The 24,484-nt window shown below is 41.7% G+C and overlaps 1 protein-coding gene across 5 annotated transcripts in view; it reads right to left on the bottom strand.

Annotated features, from left to right (window-relative positions):
* The window catches only part of C3H3orf20 (chromosome 3 C3orf20 homolog), a 97,707-nt gene that overhangs the window by 31,534 nt on the left and 41,689 nt on the right, over positions 1-24,484 (bottom strand). For all 5 annotated transcript variants that reach the window (XR_010155504.1, XM_003309638.5, XM_016940536.4 and 2 more), the window contains exons 10-12: positions 19,456-19,587; positions 14,237-14,360; positions 12,569-12,821 (exon numbers count right to left, since the gene is read on the bottom strand). Coding sequence is in view for 4 of the 5 variants with exons in the window: in XM_003309638.5 (XP_003309686.1) it covers positions 12,569-12,821; positions 14,237-14,360; positions 19,456-19,587 (509 nt within the window). In the remaining variant the exon portion in view is untranslated. The remainder of the gene's footprint in view (positions 1-12,568; positions 12,822-14,236; positions 14,361-19,455; positions 19,588-24,484) is intronic.

Genomic DNA, 24,484 nt, shown 5'->3' with positions numbered 1-24,484 from the left:
CTTTCAGTTGAGGACCCGAAGAGCTATATCTATCTGAGGAGTAAAGGTGAAACAAAAATAGACAAGACCTCACAAAGGCTGAAGCACAGTTTCAATCCTTGTTTGGATGAGAGTCATCTGCCCCCAGCCTACTCGCCTGTTGAAAGGAAAGATAAGTCCTCTCCAGAGGAACATGATATCATCCAGAGTCTTAAATTATGTCTACGGTTTTTCATACACAAAATCTGGCATACTAAAGAATATTAGATACAAAGTCAAGGATTGGCTGAAAACAGTGAGAAACAGACTTATAGAAATGCAGATATTAGAATTATCTGACAGAAGCTTTATAGTAGCTATGATTAAAATGTACAATTAAATAAGAAACAAGATGGAGAATTTCAGCAGAGTATAAGAATAAAAATGAATCCACTGGAAATTCTAAAAGTGAAAAATAGAATAAATAAGATCAAGAACTCAAAAGATGAGTTTTATCAGCACATTAGACACAGTTAAAAAAAAAGCATGAGTAAATTGGAAGACAGGTCAGTAGAAAATACCTAGGCTGACCAAAAGGGAAAAAAAAAGATGAAATATACAGAACAGAGAACAAGAAATACAGACATACTTCATGTTATTGTGCTCCACTTTACTGCATGTTGCAGATACTGTGTTTTTTTAGAAATTGAATGTTAGTGGCAACCTTGTGTTGAGCAAGTCTATTGGCATCATTTTTCCAATAGCATGTGCTCACTTCATGTCTCTGTGTCACACTTGGTAATTCCTGCAATATTTCAAAATTTATTATTATTATATCTCTTATGGTAATCTGTGTTAAGTGATCTTTGATGTTACTATTGTAATTGTTTGGGGGCACCAATGAACCATGCCCATATAAGACAGCAAACTTAATTGACAAATATTGTGTGTGTTCTAACTGCTCCACCAACCAGCCATTCCCCTGTTTCTCTCCATCTCCTTGGGCTTCCCTATTCCCTGAGGCATAACAATATTGAAATTAGACCAACTACTATAGTAACTCTACAATGATTCCTAAGTATTCAAGTGAAAAGAGTTGCACGCACCTCACTTTAAATCAAAAGCTAGAAATGATTAACCTTAGTGAGGAAGGCAAGTTGAAAGCTGAGATAGGTTTAAATCTAGGCCTCCTGTGCCAGTCAGCCAAGTTGTGAATGCAAAGAAAAAGTTCATGAAGGAAATTAAAAGTGCTACTCCAATGAATGCACAAATAAGAAAGCAAAACAGCCTTATTGCTGATATGGAGAAAGTTTTAGTGGTCTGCATAGAAAAGCAAATCAGCCATAATATTCTTATTAGTCAGTGCCTAATCTGGAGCAAGGCCCAAGCTCTCTTTAATTCTGTGAAGGCTGAGAGAGATGAGGAAGCCACAAAGGAAAAATTGTAATCTAGCAAAGTTATTCATGAGATTTAAGGAATGAAGCCATCTCCATAACACAACAGTGCAAGGTGAAGCAGCAAGTGCTGATTAAGAAGCTAAAGCATGTTATACAGAAGATCTAGCTAAGATCATTGATGAAGGTGACTACACTAAACAACAGATTATAAATGTACATGAAAGAGCCTTCTACTGGAAGAAGATGCCACCTAGGACTTACATAGCTAGAGAGGAGAAGTCAATGTCTGGCTTTAAAGCTTCAAAGGACAGGCTGACTCTTTTTATTAGAGGCTAAGGCAGCTGGTGACTTTAGGCTAAAGCCAATGCTCATTTACCATTCTGAAAACCCTAGAGCCCTTAAGAATGATGCTAAATCTACTCTGCCTGTGCTATATAAATGGAACAATGAAGCTTGGATGACAGCAATCTATTCACAGAATAGTATACTGAATATTTTAAGTCTACTGTTGAGAACTACTGCTCAGGAAAAAAGATTCCTTTCAAAATAATACTGCTCATTGACAATGCACCTGGTCACCCTAGAGTTCTGATGGAGATGTACAAGATTATTATTTTTATGCCTACTAATATAGCAACCATATTGCAGCCCACAGATCAAGGAGTAGACTTTCAAGTCTTATTACCTAAGAAATACATTTTGTAAAGCTATAGATGCTGTAGGTAGTGATTCCTCTGATGGATCTGGGCAAAGTAAATTGAAAACCTTTGGAAAAGGATTTACCATTCTTGATGTCATTAAGAATATTTGTGAGCCAGGCACAGTGGCTCATGCCTGTAATTCCAGCACTTTGGGAGGCCGAGGCAGGTGGATCACCTGAGGTCAGGAGTTTGAGACTAGCCTGACCAACATGGCGAAACCCCGTCTCTACTAAAAATACAAAAATTGGCTGGGCACAATGGCTCACACCTGTAATCCCGGCACTTTGGGAGGCTGAGGTGGGTGGATCACCTGAGGTCAGGAGTTTAAGACCAGCCTGACCAACATGGAGAAACCCCATCTCTACTAAAAAAAAAAAAAACAACCAAAAAATTAGCCAGGCATGGTGGTGCATGCCTGTAATCCCAGCTACTCAGGAGGTTGAGGCAGGAGAGTTGCTTGAACCCAGGAGCCGGAGGTTGCGGTGAGCCGAGATTGTGCCATGTGCCATTGCACTCCAGCCTGGGCAACAAGAGAGAAACACTGTCTCCAAAAAAAAAAAAAAAAAAGGCCGGGCATGGTGGCTCGTGCCTGTAATCCCAGCACTTTGGGAGGCCAAGGCGGGCAGATCATGAGGTCAGGAGATCGAGACCATCCTGGCTAACACGGTGAAACCCCATCTGTACTAAAAAAAATACAAAAAATTAGCCAGGTGTGGTGGCGGGTGCCTGTAGTCCCAGCTACTGGGGAGGCTGAGGCAGGAGAATGGCATGAACCCAGAAGGTGGAGCTTGCAGTGAGCTGAGATCACGCCACTGCACTCCAGCCTGGGCAACAGAGCAAGACTCCATCTAAAAAAAAAAAATTAGTTGGGCATGGTGGAGGATGCCTGTAATCCCAGCTGTTCAGGAGGTTGAGGCAGGAGAATTGCTTGAACCCGGGGGGCAGAGGTTGCAGTGAGCCAAGATTGCACCACTGCACTCCAGCCTGGGTGACAGAGTGAGACTCTGTCTCAAAAAAAAAAAAAAAAAAAAAAAGGAATATTTGTGATTCATGGGAGGTCAAAATGTCAACATTTAACAGGAATTTGGAAGAAATTGACTCCAACCTTCACGGATGACTCTGAGGAGTTCAAGACTCCAGTGGAGGAAGTAACTGAAAATGTGGTAGAAATAGCAACAGAGCTAGAATTAGAAGTGGAGGCTGAAGATGTGACTGAATTGCTGCAATCTCATGAATAAACTTGAAGGGATGAAAAGTTGCTTCTCATGGATAAACAAAGAAAGTGGTTTGTTGAGATAGAATCTACTCCTGGTGAAGATGCCATGAACATTGATGAAATGACAAAAGATTTAGAACATTACATAAACTTAGTTGATAAAACAGCAGCAGAGTTTGAGAGGACTGACTCCAATTTTGAAAAAGTTCCATGGGCAAAATTCTATCAAACAGCATCAAATGCTACAGAGAAATCTTTTGTGAAAGGAAAAATTAATTAATGTGGCAAACTTTTTTGCTGTCTTCTTTTAAGAAATTACCATTGCCACTCTAACCTTCAGCAACCACCACCCTGATTAGTCAGCCTCAGGGCAAGACACTCCACCAGCAAAAAGATTAGGACTTGCTGAAGTCTCAGATGTGCATTAGCATATCTTCAGCAATAAAATATTTTAAAATTATGGTATGTACATTGTGTTTTTAGAGGTAATGCTGTTGCACACTTAATAGACTATAGCATATTGTAAACATAGCTTTTATATGTACTGGAAAACCAAAAAATTTGTGTGATTTGCTTTACTGCAATTTGCTTTATTGTAGTGGTCTGGAACCAAATCTACAATATTTCCAAGGTATGCCTGTACATGAAACTTAGTAAAAAGGTGTACTTGGGAGTCCCAGATAGAGAGAAAAGAAAGAGAAAGTGGAAAGGTGGAGAAGGAGGTAAAGGAGGAAGGGAGGGGGAAAAAGAGAAAAAAGGGAGGATAAAAAGAGAAAAGAGGAGAAATAGTTAATGAAATAATAGCTGAGAATTTTTTCTAAATAATGAAAGCATCATATCAAGAAGTTCTACAAACTGGATAAGTACAATGAAAATTACATTTAGGCACATCATAGAAAAGCCTTTAAAGAAACAACACTAACTAAAGGTGAGAGAAAAAAACAGCCAGAGAAAAAAAGATGCAATATCTTCAAAGAGCAACAATAAGATCAACAGCTAAATCCTTAATAAAATGGTAGAAGCCAGAAAACAGCAGAACGACATCTTCAAAGTGCTAAAACAAAGTAATTGCCAACCTTAGGAACACAGAAAATACCATTCAAAATGTAGGTAATGGGCCAGGCACAGTGGCTCACACCTGTAATCTCAGCACTTTGGGAGGCTGAGGCAGGTGGATCACTTGAGGTCAGGAGTTTGAGATCAGCCTGAGCAACATGGTGAAGCCCCATGTCTATTAAAAATATGAAAATTAGCTGGGTGTGGTGGCATATGCCTGTAGTCCCAGCTACTCAGGAGGCTGAGGCACGAGAATCACTTGAACCTGGGAAGTGGAGGTTGCAGTGAGCTGAGACCATGCCACTGCATTCCAGCCTGAGTGACAAAAAAAAAAGGCCAGGCGCAGTGGCTCATGCCTGTAAGCATAGCACTTTGGGAGGCCAAGGCAAGTGGATCACTTGAGGTCAGGAGTTCAAGACCAGCCTGGCCAATATGGTGAAATCTCATCTCTACTAAAAATACAAAAATTAGCCAGGTATGGTGGCACACGCTTGTAATCCCAGCTACCCAGAAGGCTGAAGCAGGATAATCGCTTGAACCCAGGAAGCAGAGGTTGCAGTGAGCCGAGATTGTGCCACTGCACTCTAGCCTGGGCAACAGAGCAAGACTCTGTCTCAAAAAAAAAAAAAAAAAAAGTGAAATAAAAACATATTCAGGCAAAACCCAAAAAATTCCAGCATACTTTAAGGAGAATTTGAAGATAGCTATTCAGACAGAAGGAAAATGATCCCAAATGGAAGCATGAAGCAAAAAGAAAAGAAGGCACAAATGTCTAATACTAGTTAATGTGAAAAGGAGTATCATCACAGATCTTACAGTCATTTAAAATATCACAACAGAATATTTTGAAAAACTTTATTTCAACATATTTAAACATTTGGATGAAAGGGATAAATTCCTAGAAAAAGCCAACTTATCAAAATAGACACAAAAAGAAATTAAAAATCTGAATAGTCTTATGTGTAAAATAAAGAACAATGAAAAGAGTAAATATGTGGGCAAATCTAAACTGTATAATTATGTTCACAATAGGCCAGGTGCAGTGGTTCACGTCTGTAATCCCAGCACTTTGGGAGGCTGAGGCAGGTGGATCACTTGAGGTCAGGAGTTCAAGACCAGCCTGGCCAACATGGTGAAATCCCATCTCTACTAAAAATACAAAAAATTAGCCAGGCGTGGTGGTGGGCACCTGTAATCCCAGCTACTTGGGAGGCTGAAGCAGGAGAATCATTTGAACCCAGGAGGTGGAGGTTGCAGTGAGCTGTGATGGCACCACCGCACTCCAGCCTGGGTGACAGAGAGAGACTTTGCCTCAAAAAAAAAAAAAAATTCATAATAGTGTCTCATGGGATAGTTTATAACATATATATAGAATTAAAACACATGACAACAATAGTGCAAAACAAGCGGTAAATGGACAAAGTATTCTAAGATCATTGCATTGTCTGCAAAGTGGTAAAAATGCTAGAGTATATTATACTTTAGTAATTAATCATGGATTTGTGTTATAGTCTCTGGAGTAACCACTAAAGAAATACTAAAATAATGTTTAAATATTTAAATAATAGATGGAGAAACTTAGAATAAAAAAAAAAACTTTCATTAATACACAATCAGGCAAAAAAGGAAAGAATAAAGAATACAGTGCAAGTGAGTCAAACAGCAAACAAACAGTCAGGTGGTACAAATATTTAAGTAATTATATTAATGTAAAAATATTAGCCCAAATATTTAAGTAACTATATTAATGTAAAAAGATTAAATACTCTAATTAAAAGACAAAGATTGAAAGACTGAATTTAATTAAAAAACAAGAAATATATAATTCTTTCAAGAGACAGACTTTAAAATAAAGGAGCAGAAAGGGCGAAAGTAAAAAATTAAAAAACAAAAAAAGATATATTATGAAAAATAACCAGAAAACTGATGCAATTAAACTAATACTAGAGAATACAGGCTGTAATACATAAAACATCTCTAGAGATAAAGAGAGTTCTTAATAAAATGGAAAATTCACAATGTTTACAATTTTAAGTTTGCATTTGTCTAATAACATAGTTTCAAAATACATACAGCAAAAATTTACAGAAATAAAAGGAGAAATAGAGAGCTCCAAAATTATCGTGGGAGATATTAACACACTTCTATCAGTAAATGATACAAATAAGAAAGTATTTATAAGTATATATAAGATTTAAGCAATATGATTAATAAATTAAATTAATAAATTTGACCTGACATTTATAAAACGCTGTATCAAAAAACTGCAGAATATGCATCATTTTAGCTCCACATGAAACATTTACCAAAATTGACTATGTGCTGGGCCATAAAACAAGTCTAAGCAAATTACAGAGGGTTGAAATTATGCAGTTTTTTCTCTGACCACAACACAATTTAATGTTAAAAAGAAAAAATGATAACTAGACAATCCCGAAATGGTATAATTACGTTACACACTCTAAATATCCAACGGGACAAGAAAGAACAAGAAAGAAAAATATAAAATATTTTGAGCTTAATAATTACCATATGGCATATCAAAGCTTGCGGGATGCAGCTAAAACTGGACTTTGAGGGAAATTTGTAATATTATATGTATATATTCAAAAAAGATAAAGAAAAAGCCCAATTATCTAAGCATCCACCTCAGGAAGTCAGAAAAAGAATATAAAATTAAACCCAAAGAAAGTAGACAGAAGGAAACAATAAAGATAAGAGTAAAAGTTCATAAAGTAATAAGACAAACATATAAGAAGATCAACACAATTAAAATTTGGTTCTTTGGAAACACTAATAAATCAATAAATCCTGGGACTAATCAAGGAGAAAAGAAAAATTGCAAAAATAATTAACACTAGTATTGTAAAAGAGGGTATCACTAGAGATCAACATAGTCATTTAAAATATTGCAAAAGGATCTTTTTAAAAACTTCAACATAGGCTGGGCGCAGTGGCTCATGCCTATAATCCCAGCACTTTGGGAGGCCGAGGCGGGCGGATCATGAGGTCAGGAGATCAAGACCATCCTGGCCAACATGGTGAAACCCCGTCCCTACTAAAAATACAAAAATTAGCTGGGTGTGGTGGCGCATGCCTGTAATTGCAGCTACTCGGGAGACTGAGGCAGGAGAATCGCTTGAACCCAGGAGGCAGAGGTTGCCCTGAGCCAAGATGGCTCCATTGCACTCCAGCCTGGCAACAGAGTGAGACTCCGTTTCAAAAAAAAAAAAAACCAACTTCAACATATTTAAACATTTAGATAAAATGGTAAATTCCTAGAAAAATCCAACTTATCAAAATAAACACAAAAAGAAATCTGAATAGTCCTATATCTACTAAAAATAAAAATTTTAATTAAAAACTTCCACTGAAAGAAAATCCCAGGAAGAGGTGACTTCACTGGCAAATTCTATCAAATATTTAGGGAAGAAATAATCCATATGTACACAAAGTCCACCAGATAATAGATAAAGAAGAAATACTTCTGACCATAACAGGGCAAGAAAGGAAAAATTATTGACCAGTCTACCTTATAAGCACAGATACAAAAACTCCTAAAGTCTAGAAATACATAAAAAGGAAATATATCATAACCAAGTTGAGTTTATGTCAGGAATACAAGATTGGTTGAACATCTGAAATATATCCATATTAATATCTATATAATTCACCACAATAATAGAATAAAGGAGGAAAATTGTATGCTTGTCTCAATAGATAAAAACATTACAAGAAAGGAAAACTACAGACCAATAACCCTTATGAGTATAGATGAAAAACTCTTCAACAAGATACTAGCAAATTGAATCCAGCAATACAGAAAAAGAATAATACATTATGATCAAGTGGAGTTTATCCCAGGAATGCAAGACTGGTTCAACATTTGAAATCAAAGTAATTCACCATATTAACAAAACAGAGTCTAGAAAGAGACCCAAAGGTGCAAAGATAATTTAATGGAGAAATTTATCTTTTTAAAAAAAAGTACTGTTGGAACAATTGGCTATCCATATGTAAAACAAACAAACTTCAATTCATACACTATACCTTGTATAAAAATTAACTCAAAATGGATCATAGACCTAAATATAAAACATAAACTATAATAAGCTTTCAGAAGAAAACATAGCAGAAATTTTTGTGACATTGGGTTAGGCCAGGAATTCTCAATCTTGGCACTATTGACATTTTGGACTTCATAATTCTTTGTAATGTGGAGCTGTTTTGTGTATTGCTGGATGTTTAGCAGCATCTCTGTCCTCAACTCACGAGATGGCAGTAGCACCCCCTCCCTAGTCGTGATAATAAAAAATATCTCCAAATATTGTCAAATATACCCTGGGGGGCAAACTCATCTCTGGTTGAGAAACACTGGGTTAAACAAAGGGTTTTCAGACATGACAACAAATCACAATCCAGAAAAGAAAAAACCTATTTCAATTAGACTTCATCCAAATACATTTTACTCTGCAAATACACTGTCAAGAGAATAAAAAATTAAGCCAAAGGCTGAAGAAAATATTTCAAGTCACATATCTGATAAAAGACTTATACCCAGAATAAAGAACTTTCAAAACTCACAATAAGAAAACAATCCAATTTTGAAATGTGCAAAAGACTTGGATACTTCACCAAAGAAAATATATGAATGGTAAATAAACCATGAAAAGATGCTCAACAACTTTAGTTATTAGGGAAATGCAAATTAAAATGATAATGGGATATTACCACATGTCTATCGGATGGCAAAAAACCAAACCCCAACAATATCAAGTGCTAACAAAGATTTGGAGCAACTGGAACTCTCATACATTGTTGGTGGACATGGATAATGGTACAGCTACTTGGGAAGACAGCTGGCAGTTTCTTACAAAGTCAAACATGCATTTACTATAAACCAGGCAATCTAGCTCTTAAGTATTTACCCAAGTGAAATGAAAACTTAGGCTCACATAAAAGCCTGCTCACAGTATTTATAGCAGTTTTATCATAATCAGAAAAAGCTGAAAACAATCCAAATGTCTTTCAGTGGTTGAATGGACAAACAAATTTTGCCCATCCATGCCATGTATTATATACAGAAAAAAATTAACATTAGAAGGCTTGAGGCTGTTATCTTTAGAAGAACTTATTTACAACATTAGCCCTTGGCTGGTGTCTGGGAACTTGGCACCCTGCTCTATGCCTAGACTGCAAACAATGTGATTTATGCTGAATACCTGTTTTCCTTCTGGCAGCCTGGAATTTTGCTAGTTGCTAGGCTTAGGGTGCCTATGTGACCAATACCCACTAAAAAGCTTGGGTTTGGGTCCCTAGTGGGCTTCCTTAGCAGAAACATTGCACACGTTACTGCATTTTTTTCTGCTAGAGAAAGGAAAATGCTAGGTGTGTCCTCTCACTGTGCACCAGAAGACACACCTGTGTCCTTCAGATTCTACCTGTGTCTTTTCCCTTTGCTGATCATATCATGTATCCTTCCATTATAATAAACCTTATCCGTGAATACAACTATATAATGAGTCTCATGGGTCCTAGTTAATCTCTGAATGTGGGGGTGATGTGGGGGCCCCCGAGACAGAACACTACTCAGTAATAAAAAGAAATGAACTGCTGATCCATGTAACAATATGGATGAATCCTGTATGTATTACACTAAGTTAAAGAAGATAGATTCGAAAGGCTGTATACAGTAGAATTCCATTTACATGATGTTCTGGAAAATGCAAAACTCTATCTACAAAGAACAGATTAGTGGTTGTCAGGGATTAAGGGTGAGGGAAGGGTTTGACTACAAAGGAATAGCATAAGGGAATTTCTTTCTCTTGGTTGGGGGGTGATGGAATCGTCCTGCATCTTGGCTGTGGTGTGTGTATGTATAGGGAAAAACAGAGTATATATACGGCTTGGTACTGTTCACAGTTTCAGACATCCACTGTGGGTCTTGGAAAGTATCCCCTGAGGAAAAGAAGGACTGCTGTACTTAAAATGGTCAATAAACAATGGAGGGTGCTCAGCCTCTATAGTCATCAGGGAAATGCAAATAAAAAACCACTTTGTCACTAAGACAACACATTTCATCATTACAGAATGGCTGTATTAAAATGATTGACCATACCAAGCATTGGTGAAGATGTGGAGCAACTGAACTCTCAGACACACTGCTGGTGGAAGCAGAACGTAAAACGACCATGGTGGAAAACGGACAGTCTGTACTAGAAGCTGAACATACACATACTCAATGACAGCAATTTCACATCCAGGCATATGCCAATCAATAGTAGCACAGTTTGCTACTACCTAAACAACCAAATATTCATCAACATAGAATGCATACTTTCTGGTGTATTTACAATCGATTATTATTATTATTATTATTTTTGAGACACAGTCTCGCTCTGTCGCCCAGGCTGGAGTGCAGTGGCAGGATCTCGGCTCACTGCAAGCTCCGCCTCCTGGGTTCACGCCCTTCTCCTGCCTCAGCCTCCCGAGTAGCTGGGACCACAGGCGCCCACCACCACACCCGGCTAATTTTTTCTATTTTTAGTAGAGAGGGGGTTTCACCATGTTAGCCAGGATGGTCTCTATCTCCCAACCTCGTGATCTGCCCGCCTCGGCCTCCCAAAGTGCTGGGATTACAGGCGTGGGCCACCGCACCCGGCCTAAAATCGATTATTATAAAATAATGAAAAAGAAGAAACTATTGCTATACATAACAACATGCACAAATCTCACAATCATAATGTTGGGACAAAGATGCCAGACACCAAAGAAGACACACCAAAGAGATCTATTTTAATCAGGTTTTAGAAAACAATAAAAACTAATCTCTGGTGTTAGCAATCTTCCACCTGGGAAGGAGGGTGAGATTGGTCATTTGGATGGGACAAAAGGGGGCTTCTAAGGAGCTGGTAATGCTCTATTTCTTGACTTGGTAGTTATAGGATATGTTTACTTTGTAATATTAATTGAGCTACACACTTAGGATTTGCTCATTTTTCTGTATGCATTTTATATTTTTTGAAAAGTTAAAGCATGAAAAATATTTTAATACTTTTTTAAAGTTAAAAAGAGATAAATCCCAGGCCAGGTGCAGTGGCTCACGCCTGTAATCCCAGCACTTTGGGAGCCCAGGCGGGTGGATCACATGAGGTCAGGAGTTCGAGACCAGCCTGGCCAACATGGCAAAACCCTGTCTCTACTAAAAATACAAAACTTAGGCAGGCGTGGTGGTGCATGCCTGTTGTCCCAGCACTAGGGAAGCTGAGGCAGGAGAATCGCTTGAACCCGGGAGGCAGAGGTTGCGGTGAGCTGAGATCGTGCCACTGCACTCCAGCCTGGGTGACAGAGAGAGACCCTGTCTGAAAAAAAAACAAAGATAAATCAGATGATGTCGCTTCCTTATGGAATGGCCTTCCATAACACTATCAAGGCTACATGACCAAACTCCTGCCTACGTCTCGGTCATCAATTCGCGTCGTTGTCCCCTTTTCCACCACACTCCAGCCTCACTAGCCTTCTTACTCTCTCACACATACCAACCTCACTCCTGCCTCAGTGCCTTTGGACTTGCTGTGCCCGCTGCCTGGTGTTCCTTCCCCACTTCTGTTCCTGGCCGCCTGTTTATCATTCTTTGCATCTTGGTTTCAATATAATCTCCTGAGAACTGCCTTCCCTCATCCTCTACCACAGCCCATCCCACACCACTTTCCAGCCACTCTCTATCACAGATGCCAGGCAACATTTTCTGTAGAGAGCCAGGTAGTGAATACCTGAGACTTTGCAGGCCTGACCCTCAATGTCCACTGTCACAAGGAAGTGGCTGTAGATGATATGTGAATGAGTGGGTGTAGCCGTGTTCCCAGAAAACCTTATTTAAGGATTCTGACATTTAAATTTTTATATCATTTCCCCTGTCATGAAATCTTCTGATTTTTTTCCCCCTTCAAGCACTTAAAAATATCAAAACCATTCTTAGCTCACCCACAAAAAATTGGCAGCTGGGCCAAATTTGGTCCATAGCCAACCCCTGCCCTAACCCATTACTCCAATTATTTTCTTCCTAGTCCTTATCGCTGCCTAAAATTATATCATTTATTCATGTGTTTATCTCCTCACTTTACTTGCCCTTGGAATTTAAGCTCCAAAAGAGAGGGGCCCCATCTGTTGGGTTCACTATCCTGTGCCCACTGCCCATCACAACACCCGATGCTGCGGAAGACGTGAAGGACCAAGCCAACCTGGATGTGACCTTGGCTTTGGTGTGGATTTTGGTGGTCTTCTTCTGAACTGGGCTCACAGGAGCAGACTCAGGCTCATCCTTCAAAGTCTCTGCAATTGAGGATTCCAGGTGGCCTGACTGAGATCGTAAAAGACTTTCTCCTGAGTATAAACTTAGCTTGGGGAGCCGCTCGGGATGAGTTCTGGATCTCATCTTGAACCGAACAAATTCTTCCTCCTCCTTTTTGGTGGGATATTCAATGGTAAACAGACCTGTAACAGAAGATGCTGCTGTCATTTTCCCTTCATGGCCAGGACTCCTCTGCCCCTGGTCCCAGACTGGAAACATCTAAGTGCACCTTGGCTCACCCCCATCTCCTCCCCTCCGCTCTCACTGATTCTCCGGCACCTCCCCTCTGCTGTCCAATACAGTACTCCTGTCCCAGTGCACTCATCAGTGACACTGCCAAATGTTGGGTTGTAAGAATGAATAGGTCTCCTTTCGTACTCATTCTTCAAGACACCTAGGGCCTGTTCCATTCAGCCTGTGTCCTCCCCAGCACCAAATGTAGAGGCTAGCTACACAATGCATTCCTGGCCCATGCTGTTCCTTCCTTGAGAATGCTGTTCCCTGTGTCTCCAGCTTTAAGTCAATTCCAACTACTTTCTTTGTTGTATTGTATTTATTTATATACTTGTCTTGCTTTCCCTACTAGACTGGAAAACTTCTAAGGCCAGGGACCTCTCATCTCTTCACTCACCAGCATTTCTCAAATGTGGGTGCTGAGCATGCAGAGGCACCCCAAGACAGAACTCCCAGACTCCGGAAATTCCCAGTGGGGGAGCAGGATGGGGGACATAGTCACAATGCTAAGTAGTAAGATGTATAATTAGAACATGTACAAAGTGCTGTGGGATCCTTTCTTTCACTTGTGTGGAAAAAAAAGAAAAAATAAATAATTAAGTGCTATGGGAGCCCAAAGGAGGTGTGACCCATTCTGCTAGGGAAGTCAAGGAAAGCTTCCCAGAGAAAGGGGCAATCGACATCTCTGGGGACAAGAAGAAACTCCCCAGAGAGACAGTGGGGGAAGCACAGCCCCTCCATGCCCAGCCAGGGGGTGACACAGAATAGGGTCAATGTATCCTTGTTCCCAGGCCCATCAGCAGTCAGGAGAGGGGCTCAGAGGTGGAAGGGTCCTGAGGCCACCCATGCTGGCCTTGGGGGATCTCTGTGGGCCTAACAGGGACAGCCTAGAGAGGTGATTGCATTTTTCTCTTCTGAGATCCACAAAAAGAAGGGAGGAGCAGGGGCTCCATATGGATGATGGGTGATATGAGAAATGGAGCTAAAGGTGAATGTAGATGTGGGGTGGGGAACAAGAGGGACACAGCCAGCTACCGAGAAACCCAGGAAAATAAGACAATCTCATGGAGATGTGCAAGACACTCTGGGAGAGAGCTCAGAAATGCAAGTGGGCTCACGTCACTATTCTTAGCTGTGTGGCCTTAAGTGACCTGAGCCCAGTGGGACCTAAAATGGGGAAATATCTCTGCTATGCCTACTTCCCTGGACATTCAGACTGAAGATGGAATGGGCGGTAAAGGTCTGTCCCTTGAGATGACCTGCCAGAATCTCAGGACTGGGGAAGCCAACAGATAGGCCTTCGCCCACCTTTCAGCCTCCTTACCTGCGGCCAGCAATATAGAATTAATGAACTGAGTCACTGTCTTCTGAAACCGCTTCTTGATCTCAGCCAGGGCTCGGCTCATCTTATACACCTTGTCGTCCATGTTGCTGATTCTGCGGTTCAGCTGGAGAGGGGCAAAGGGGAGGGCGGGTGTCACCAGCCCCTCAAAGAGCCAGCTGCCTAGTCCAGGATAACTAAGACTTGCTCCGGTTCAGAGGATGTGCTATTGCCTGCCCCCCCACCCCTACCTGGAACACACCTCTCTCCCTCTCAGCCCAGTGAGTTCCTGCACACAGGCCCAGGCCTGACTCATGGCCTCTCCTCGGAGGGTTTTCCTTGATTCGACTGGGCAGAACTGCTTCTTGCTTTGAACTCTCATCATGCTCAATGCAGCTTGAAGATGGAAGTTAGCACTTTGCCAAGTGACAGCTGTGTTTGAGCCTATCTTTCCACTAGACTGCAAGCTTCTGGAGGGAAGGGACCGAGTCTTGGTCTCTTGTGTGTCTGAGTGCTTGTCATGCAGGTGCTCAGTAAATGCTATTGCATTCGTAAGTGGACGATAAAGCCTTCTGCAGAGCGTTCTCTGCCGGCCTCCCTCTGCAGTGGATGCTGCGGTGCATCCCCCAGGAGCCCCTTCATCCCTCCAGCTGTCAAAACAGTGGCTGCTGACATTGCCCAGCTGAGAACCTGCCTCTGGCCAAGGTTACAGAGGCTGACTGGTAATTGCAGGCCACAAAGGCCCAGGCCTTTTGCTTCCATTTGGGATTATGCTGAAGGATCATTCTGACTCCAGGGCTCCCCACGGGATCGCTGAGGCCTCTGCCATGGCTGCCCTCTCCCTCTGCCTTCCTTCAGACCCTCAAAGGGGCTGTTCCCAAGAGCAGTCTCCAGTAAACTCCTACATACTTGGTTCCATTCCACAGTCTGTTTCCCAGGAGACCCAATCTAAGACCTGCTCTGAACAGCTGGGGCATGTCAGTGGCACTGCAAAATCAGGCCCAGTTTCCAGAGGTATTTATATTCGGTCTTTCTCTCTAGGAAGCCTTCCCTGATTTCCTCAGCCAACAGCAACTGCTCCCTCTGCTGAACTTTCACACATGTCCCTTCCTGTCCTTTCTGCCCTGGGTCCTGGTCTTTTTTTTTTTTTTTCACTTCCTTTGTCCCTAAACTCATTCAGCAACTTGAGAGGAAGATCTATCATTTCTACATCTCCCACGTAACATAGAGAAGGTAGGAAAAAAACTCTCTTCTGTGGAATTTAATCCTCAAGTGGCAAGAGTGGGGTGGGCAGTATCAGATTTCCTGATGAACAACAAAGTCAGCCCACGAGTCCTTCTTTATGCTGCAGGCAGGAAATCTATAAAGGTCATGTCCCCAACAAATGGCAAAGTCTCAACCATCCTTCTGATTCTTGGCCCCAGTTGCTGCTTCTGCGCTCATCTTATTTATTTATTTGAAATTTATACCCAGCCTGCTTCCAAAAAGGACCTGAGGTGGCACACTGGGCTAATAAAGCATTTAAACAGAGGCTGTTGTCTCGCTTCCCAAGAGCTGCCTTGATGGAAATATTTAGTGAGGAGCCAGGCCTCAGGGCTGTAAAAGCTGGGACCGCCATTCTGCCTGTCTCTCTGATGGGTGGCTCTTTCCAGGGCAATGGGTGTCTGGGGAAGCCATTTAACAAGCTTCTCAGTGACAGGGACTTGGAGGGAGGAGCCCCAACACTCGGCACATTTTCTTGGAAGCTCCTTGCAGCTCTCACGGTCCAAGAATGCAAGATGAGCTAATTTTCTAAGCCTCAGGATTTCATGTAAAATATCCTGAGATGCTTAACCACGTGGTTAAGGTCAACATTTGGAAACCCTATTACCCACAAGAAAGCATATTTACTCATTGTTTCTGTTTATCTTGTTAGAAAGTTGTCATACATAGTACACATGCTTGCACTCTCAAAAGAGGTTATGATCGGAACACTTTTTTGGCAAGTGAATCTTGGTCAACATCAGCTTCTGCTTTCTATAATGCAGCACTGTTTTCAGAATCTGTCTCAATGTATTGGTCTGTTTGTCCCTATGTTACATTTCCTTAAGACAGTTATGCTCTTTGATTTACTGTGTCATTTTAAATAACCTCTCAGTCTTCTACTGCACTGCCAAACCATGCCTTGATAAGCTTCCCTTAATAGAGACTCTACCTTCTAGCCCAGCATGATCCACTAGAAATATAATGTGAGCTACATGTGTAGTTGAAAACGTCCTAGTTAGCACATTAAAAACATTTTTAAAAGGGAAAATTAATTCTAATTATCTATTTATTTAAACCAGTATATCAAAAATAGGGTATGTCAACATATCATCAAAATAGTCAATTATTAATGAGAAATTTTACATTCTCAATTCACACTAAGTCTTTGAAATGCAGTGTGTGTTTCCATGCAGAGCCCATCTCCATTTGGACTTGTCACATGTCAAGGGCTCAATTGCCATGTGTGACTCATGGCTACAATATTGGACAGCACAGCTCTAGACTTCTAATTCCAGCTTGAGGAGGTTGCTTTAAGGTAAGAAAATAAGACTTGAATTCCTAGGGGCTTTTCTAGGCCTAAGGGGCTTGTTGGGTACACAGACTGAGAGTAATTTTTCTCAGCTGCTCATGGGGGTCTTGAATTGCTTGTATCTTGGTTCTCAGCTGCATTCCAAACTTCAGAGATAATCAGACAAGAGGTTGCCAGAAAAATGAAGCATTGCCACAATTTTATGAGAATAAATAATTTTCTAATATCCGTTGCCTTTGATAAGAAAAGTAGACTCACATTTTAAAAACGCAATCTAAAAAGGTTTCCAAGAAACATAGATAGGTGACTTCATACCCAGTGCATACTTAATCACTGAACAATAGCTTTTTCTGGCCAGGCACGGTGGCTCACGCCTGTAATCCCAGCACTTTGGGAGGCTGAGGCGCGTGGATCATCTAAGGTCAGGAGTTTGAGACCAGCCTGGCCAACATGGTGAAACCCTGCCTCTACTAAAAATACAAAAATGAGCTGGTGTGGTGGTGTGCACCTGTAATCCCAGCTATTCGAGAGTCTGAAGGCATGAGAATCACTTGAACCTAGGAGGTGGAGGCTGCAGTGAGCCAAGATTGCACCACTGCACTCCAGTCTGGGCGACAGACAAGGCTTGGTCTCAATAAAATAAAATAAAATAAAATAAAATAAAATAAAATAAAACCAATGGCCTTTTAGAGTGAGAGTGTGGAACCAGATTGACAGGGTAGATGGATCAATAAGTAAGATCATTTATCTCAGCCCAGGTGGACTCAAACTCTTGCGGGTAGTTTGCTCTTTGAAGTAACCAATGCATGCCGGATTCACAGGCACCTGTGTTTCTCCGGTACTTCCTCTCCTCCTCTCCTAGCAGATTCCACACGACCCTCTGGCACACCACAAGGGTGAAGCTAGATGATCATTGGTGCCCATGCTTTTGCCTCTTCCATTAGATTGAGAGAATTTCAGAGTTTAGAGGGAATGAGACTTCTTTATTTCTACATCTCCAGCAGCCAACTTGGCCTGCTGCAGGTGCTAATAAATGTTTATTGAATTTGTTAATGAATTAATGAAGGTGAAATGCTGCTGGAATGAAAATGTAGTGGGAAAAAGAAAACAGATGCAATGCTTTCCTCCAGGAGTAACAAAGGAGACCCCTAACAAATGCCCACACCCTATGTCCTTATTGGACGTTGGGTTGGTTGCCCTTGCTGGGCTCTGCCAGCTTTGGGCGTCTGTAAGCTTGTGGCATACAGTGGCAAATGCCCACACAGCTTAAGAGCTTCTTGCTCAGGATGATCATATAATCTATCATCCAAACCAGGACCCTTTTGAGGGGGACACATAGTGCCATTTACAATTGCTCCAGGTATATAATTGCTCTGGTATAAACTGGGACTGGCTCTGGGCAAACTGGGAAGTGTGGTCACCCTGCTTTTGCTTCTAGGAGCCTTCCCTTAGTGGGCAGAGTGCCCTGTGGGGAGCTCAAATAGTCTGCTCTACCCACCTGAGCTTTGGTTACCCCATCTTGTGTTGAGGTCAAGTGTTCTCTTTTGGGATATACACTCAGGGTGTAGGGACTGTGTCCTCTTAATCCTCTCCACCTGTCTCCCTGATGTTGACTTGACATCACCAGATACACAGTAGGATCCATGATGACCCACTGAATGAAAGAATGAGACTCCCAGTCTCCACTGTATTCTCATCCACCCAAAAAATATTTGGTAAAGATTTAATTTGAAGTAGTCCTCATGCTGGGCCCTGGGATAACAGACATTAGAGGGAATCACAGGGAATTTTCAATTTGTGGAGACGATAGGCTTGAAACGAAAGCAGTCTAGAATGGACGTTGTCACGGCCAGGGGGGCTGAGCAGAGGGAGAGACTGACTCTACCTGGGATGAGAAGAGGGTGGTAGAGAGAGGGTCATCAACATGCACTGGTAGTTTTCTACTCAGCATCATTTCTTCTCCTGGTAACAGCACCTTGATTTTCCTTTAGGGAAACTCTTCTGCCTTATCCTTTGCTCAGGTGGTTCATTTGAGAGTAATCTGACACATTGGCCCCCAGGATGGACATGAGCCTCAAGCCTACCCAATGGGAGCAATACATACTCCTGGCCACAGGGAATGTTTCACGCATGGGCAGTTAATAGAGCCAATGAGTGTTGATGTTGGCATTTCTACTGGAGTGTTTAGGAAACAGAAGCCCTCCTTCTTCCAGGGGCACTAAAGCTGGTATAATAATAGCCCAGAGATGTTCATGGTCATCTTGTCATCAACAGGAGAGAAACTCCTTGAGAATGAAGCCAACAAAGAGGAAAGCAGAGCCAAGAGATGCGAAGATCTGGTGGAATCATTTCAGGGCCTGGATCCAGCCATGCCTGAAACTGCGTATTGACAGACTTCTCAGTTTATTGAGCCACTATATTCTTTTTTCATGCTTAAGCTAGTCCACACTGGATTCTGTCACTTACAACTGGAAGACCCTTAATTAATATAAGAAGTTTCACAGGAAGGTGGTACTAATAGTAGGTGGTGAATAATGGCAGAGGAAAAGGCAGGGCCTTGCATGGAAGGGTGGTGGGGAGTAAGAGCAAAGGCCCTGAGATATGAAACAGCAACCCACGTTGAGATGCCCAGGGGTCAGGGCTGGGTGCATAGTCTGCCTTGCCTTACCCGTTTGTCATATGCCATTCCATGGGGACAATTGTTGGCCGACACAGTGAGTGTTACTGTCTCATTCAGGGAGGTGAAGGTGACTGTGATGGAGTCCTGTCCCAGTACCTTTAGTTTCATTTCCTCATTCACCTGTAGATGAAGAAACAGTACTCAGAGAATCCCTGCTTCAACGGCCCCAGCCACCCCTTCCTGACCCACCACGAAGCACAAAGCCCCTGTTGGCTTGGGGCAGAAGATTTGTAAGAGCTTTCCAGTTCTTATGTTAGAATTCCGCTTCATGGAGAAGACAGAAAAATTCCAGGTTCCCCTGGGGGCCCACTGAAAAAGTAAATGATGCTTCCTTATTCCTACTCCTTCCCTCTCCAACTCAAGCATGAAACCCACTGTGAAAGAGTCACAGGTGTCTGGGAGATGAATCAGCTTCAGTTCTGGTAAAGATGAATTGGGAATGCAGCTTGGATCAGAGGGTAACCCTTTATCTCTGAATCAGACAGATGTGTCCACTCAGGCACAAGGTCTGACTATGACTCTTGTCCTACAGTGGTAGGAAGGTGACCACTTGGCAGGAAGTGCCGGAAAGCCCTCTGCAGATGGGTGGGAAGAGGTCAAAGAGGACCCAGAAGGGCCTGGGCCACACATACTCAGCCCCTTCCACAAATATGTCATTATTCTTCCCCTGAGGAGGAGCCAAAGATGGGTGGAAAAGGGGCAGCTACTCTTTATCATCACTTCCAAAAGAGTGGGATTTCCTTTAAGCAGTACTAGATTGGAGCTTGGGGAGAGTGAGTTGCCCTTATAACAACTCACGCCTTACTGAGAGCTCTGTGGTCTATGGGTGAGTCCCAGTTCTGCCTCCTGATAACAAGCCAGTTAGCTTCGCTGAATCTCAACTTCTTCCACATGAAATCATTGAACGGCTATTATTAGGATCAAATGAGATAAAAATGGTGGAAGTGGCTTTGTAAGCCATTAAGGCCTATGCCCAGCATGAGCAGATATTGTCAAGACAAGGTAGAGCAATTCACATTTAAGGCTGTTGAACAATTTGCATGTGCAGAGCACAATTTATACGCAGGGACCCTCCCGGAGAGCCTCAGAGTGTGCAGCCCTACACTGCTGTGCTTCTCTCAGTCTTCAATGTCCCTGACCTACAATATCCCCTTATCTACAAATACCCCCAGGATGCCTCTGAACCAAAAACAACAACAACAACAACAACAACAACAACAACAACAACAACAACCACCACTCTCTGCTTTGCTCCTTCCATTTCTTTCTACTATTCCAGTTGCTTGCCCAGGGGTCTACGCTTAACTTCCTTTTGAGTTTCTTCCTCACACCCTGCAGTCTGGAGACTAGTTCCCTCCAGCACCCTGAAAACACTGAACTATGACTTGCCAAGTCTTTTGACATCTTTGAACTTGATCACTCTCACTTAAAAGAAACCCTCGGCCGGGCACGGTGGCTCACACCTGTAATCCCAGCACTTTGGGAGGCCAAGGTGGGCGGATCACGAGGTCAGGAGATCGAGACCATCCTGGCTAATACGGTGAAACCCCGTCTTTACTAAATATACAAAAAAATTAGCCGGGCATGGTGGCGGACACCTGTAGTCCCAGCTACTTGGGAGGCTGAGGCAGGAGAATGGCATGAACCCGGGAGGCAGAGCTTGCAGTGAGCTGAGATCGCGCCACTACACTCCAGCCTAGGCGACAGAGTGAGACTCTGTCTCAAAAAAACAAAAAACAAAAAACAAAACAAAACAAAACAAAACAACAAAAAAAAACCCTCCTCTCTCTTGTCCTCCTTCTAGAGAGATGTAGTATAGAGCCACGGTTGGGAGCTCAAGCTCTGCAGTTGAGCAAGGGTCAAATCCCAGCATTGCCATTTACCAGTTGGGCAATTTTAGACAAATTGGTTAACTTCTCTGAGCCTGGGGACAATAATAGTAAAAAGTAAGGTAAAAGTAAAAAGTTTTATCCCATGAAATTTTCTCATAGGATGGTTAGTCAATTTCAGCAGATTTCATAGCTTAGCATAGTACAGCTTTCATTTATTATCCTTGCTCCCTGGATGGTTTTTCTTTCTCTCCCCCAAACTCCCAAGTATGGCAGCTCTACAAACCACAGACTTGTCTTCTTGAGAGTTCATTAGCCAGCCCATTATATCCATTATCCCCAATCTCTCACCCTAGGTCAGGGTCCATGTCACAGTAGCCCAGAGAGATATGGCCACTGAACCAAATAAACATGTCTAAAATCATTTTGGTCACTGATCCTCTCAGAAACTTCTCTGTTTCCTCCCAGACACATAATCCGTCATGGAGTCATCTACAATTCCCTCTTCCTTTCATCTATCCCTTACAGGCCATGCCTGTGCACCATTGAGTTCTTTTATTGAAATGACCCCTTTAAAAAATATTGCCGCTATTTTTAATGCTTTTGGGTCTGGCTAGTAACTCCCCAACTAGTCTCTCCACTAGCCCACCCACTGGTCTCTCTCCAGTCAACCAAAAATGCTAGACTGAGCATTTCAGCCCTCAGCTTAAAAATTAACCAGCTGGTTCTACTTCCAGTATAGCTGAGTCAGTGCCTGACAGGCTGCCTTCCTCATAGATAACTATAAGCTTGAAAAAAAAAAAAAACAAAAAAACAATGACCCAAAGGCTATGAAGAGTGAACAAATGCAGGCAGACTTTGAAGAGGAGTCAAAATTCAAAAGAAAGGAGCAGCATGGGATAAGGTTTACGGCTTTAGCCTGAAGGCAGGCCACAGTCATGGCCAAACTCCACCATCTTTCTGGCCTGCAGAACCCAGAGGACGGAACCTGGAGCAACCACAGTCACAGGAAAGTGTAGAAAGAATTCCAGAAAGGATGGCACCAGAGAAGGAGAGGCCAGAATTCTGTATATAAACTGTCCCTGTCTCTGGCTGATCCTTGAACCATGCTTGAGCAGGGAAGACTCAAGACATCTTATGGTTGAAGAAACAAACAAACATAAAAACTGAACTGAGATGTGAGCTTCTGCAGGTGAAACAAAGTTTGTGGTTTCAGTCTAACCAAGTTCATTGCCTGTCAAAACAAGAATATCAACACTCTTCCGAGAAATACACCAGAATTCAGACGCTCCACCAAATAACATTCACAATGTCCACCTACAGTCCAAAATTATTCAATATGTGAAGAACCAGTGAAGTGTGAGCTGTTTTCAAAGCAACAGATAATCAACAGAGGCCAACTCTGTCTGATAAGACCCAGACATTGAAATTTTCAGACAAGGACATTAAAACACTAATTTAACTACACTAGATGAGGTAAGGGAAAATGTACTTGTAAGAAATTATAAAATATGGAATCTCAGCAGAGAAATAAAAAATATAAAAGTAACTAAGTGGAAATTCTAGAGCTGAAAATATGTAAATCTGAAATTTTAAATTATTATATTATTATCATAATAGTAAAATGGAGATGACAGAATAAAGTCACTGAACTTGAAGACAGATCAAGAGAAATCATCCAATCTCAAAAGTAAAGAGAAAAATAATGTGAATAACAACAACATAAGAGAGCTTTAGGAACCCTTGGGACAATATCAAAAGGTCTAAAATAGACATAATTGGAGTCTCAGAAGAAAAGGAGAAAGATTGGAGCAGGTTTTTTTTTTCCAAAGAAGATTTAGAAGATTCCCCAAATTTGGTGAAACAAATTTAAATGAATTTACAGACTCAAGAAACTCAGTAAATGGAATAAACATGAAGACAACCACACCTAGATGTATCAGTTAAACTTAGAAAACCAAAGAAAAGAGAAAATCTTGCAAGCAGGTAAAGAAAATAAACAGTGACTTGAATAACTACAGACTTCTTATAAACTATAGAAGACAGACACAGAACAACATCTTTAAAATGCTGAAAGAAAATAAAAATCATCCCAGAATCATATCCAGCAAAAATATCCTTTAATAAAGAGATTTTTTTTTTTAATAATGAAAAAAAACATTGCCAGAAGAATACATTGCCAGAAGATATGCACTTCAAGAAAGCCAAAAGAAGTTCTTCAGGCTGAAAAGAAATGGTACCAGAGGGAAACTTGGATCTTCAGAGAGTAATGAAGAACACTGGAAATAGTAAACATCTGGGCAAAAACAAATTGGCCCCTGCAGCCTCCAAGACAGCATGCAAACTCCCCAGCCTGACATCCAGTGCCTCCCACCTCCACCTGACACCATACATACCTCTTGCTCCACCTGTCTTTTACAAGAAGCACTTGTGACCTCTTAAAAATGCCACATTTAGTCCCAGCTTCAACCTTTGCAGACTCGGCTCCCACTACCCAGAAGATTTTTGCCTCCTCCTCCTCTCTATGTGAATCACACACACTCACCCCCATGCTACAACCCCAGGGCCACCTTGTTTTCCAGGCCACTCCTGACTTCACATGCCTCTGTTGTGCTCTTCTGCATGCAGCTCCAGGAAATATATAACAGTCAACTAAAATACATTGCTAAAACACTTTACTGATGTCAAAGCACTTTTCCCTCCGTTATGTCATTTCTTCTCATGAAAGTACCATGAGGCTGGAGGGCAGTTCTGGTGACCCACTTTGTATAGATGAGACAGCCGAGACTCAGAGAAGCTGAAAGGTTTTCGCAAAGTTGCACAGCCAAAGTCTGGCAAAGTTGGCACTAGTACTTAGCTCCTCAGGTTCTTATCCCAGTTCTCCACTTGGACACACTAACACACAACTTATGATGCCTGCCTTCAACTGATTTCTAATCTTGGATTATACACTTTTCATACAACTATGAAAAGGTAAACATTAAGAAAACAACACAACACACCCCTAGACTGGGGCTCTCAGACCTGGCCAAGCCTCAGAAATGTTTGTGAAAACCACAGAAATCCAAAACTCCTAACATACCAACTGAGTCAGTGTTGCTCTGGGGCTGTGCCTGGGATCTTTATTTTATGAAAAGTCCCAGAGGTGACTCTGATACGCAGCCAGAGATGAGAACCTCTTCCTGACA

The sequence above is a fragment of the Pan troglodytes genome, chromosome 2 (assembly GCF_028858775.2).
Source record: "Pan troglodytes isolate AG18354 chromosome 2, NHGRI_mPanTro3-v2.0_pri, whole genome shotgun sequence".
Taxonomy (NCBI): Eukaryota; Metazoa; Chordata; class Mammalia; order Primates; family Hominidae; genus Pan; species Pan troglodytes.
This window is presented reverse-complemented; position numbering and strand designations above follow the sequence as displayed.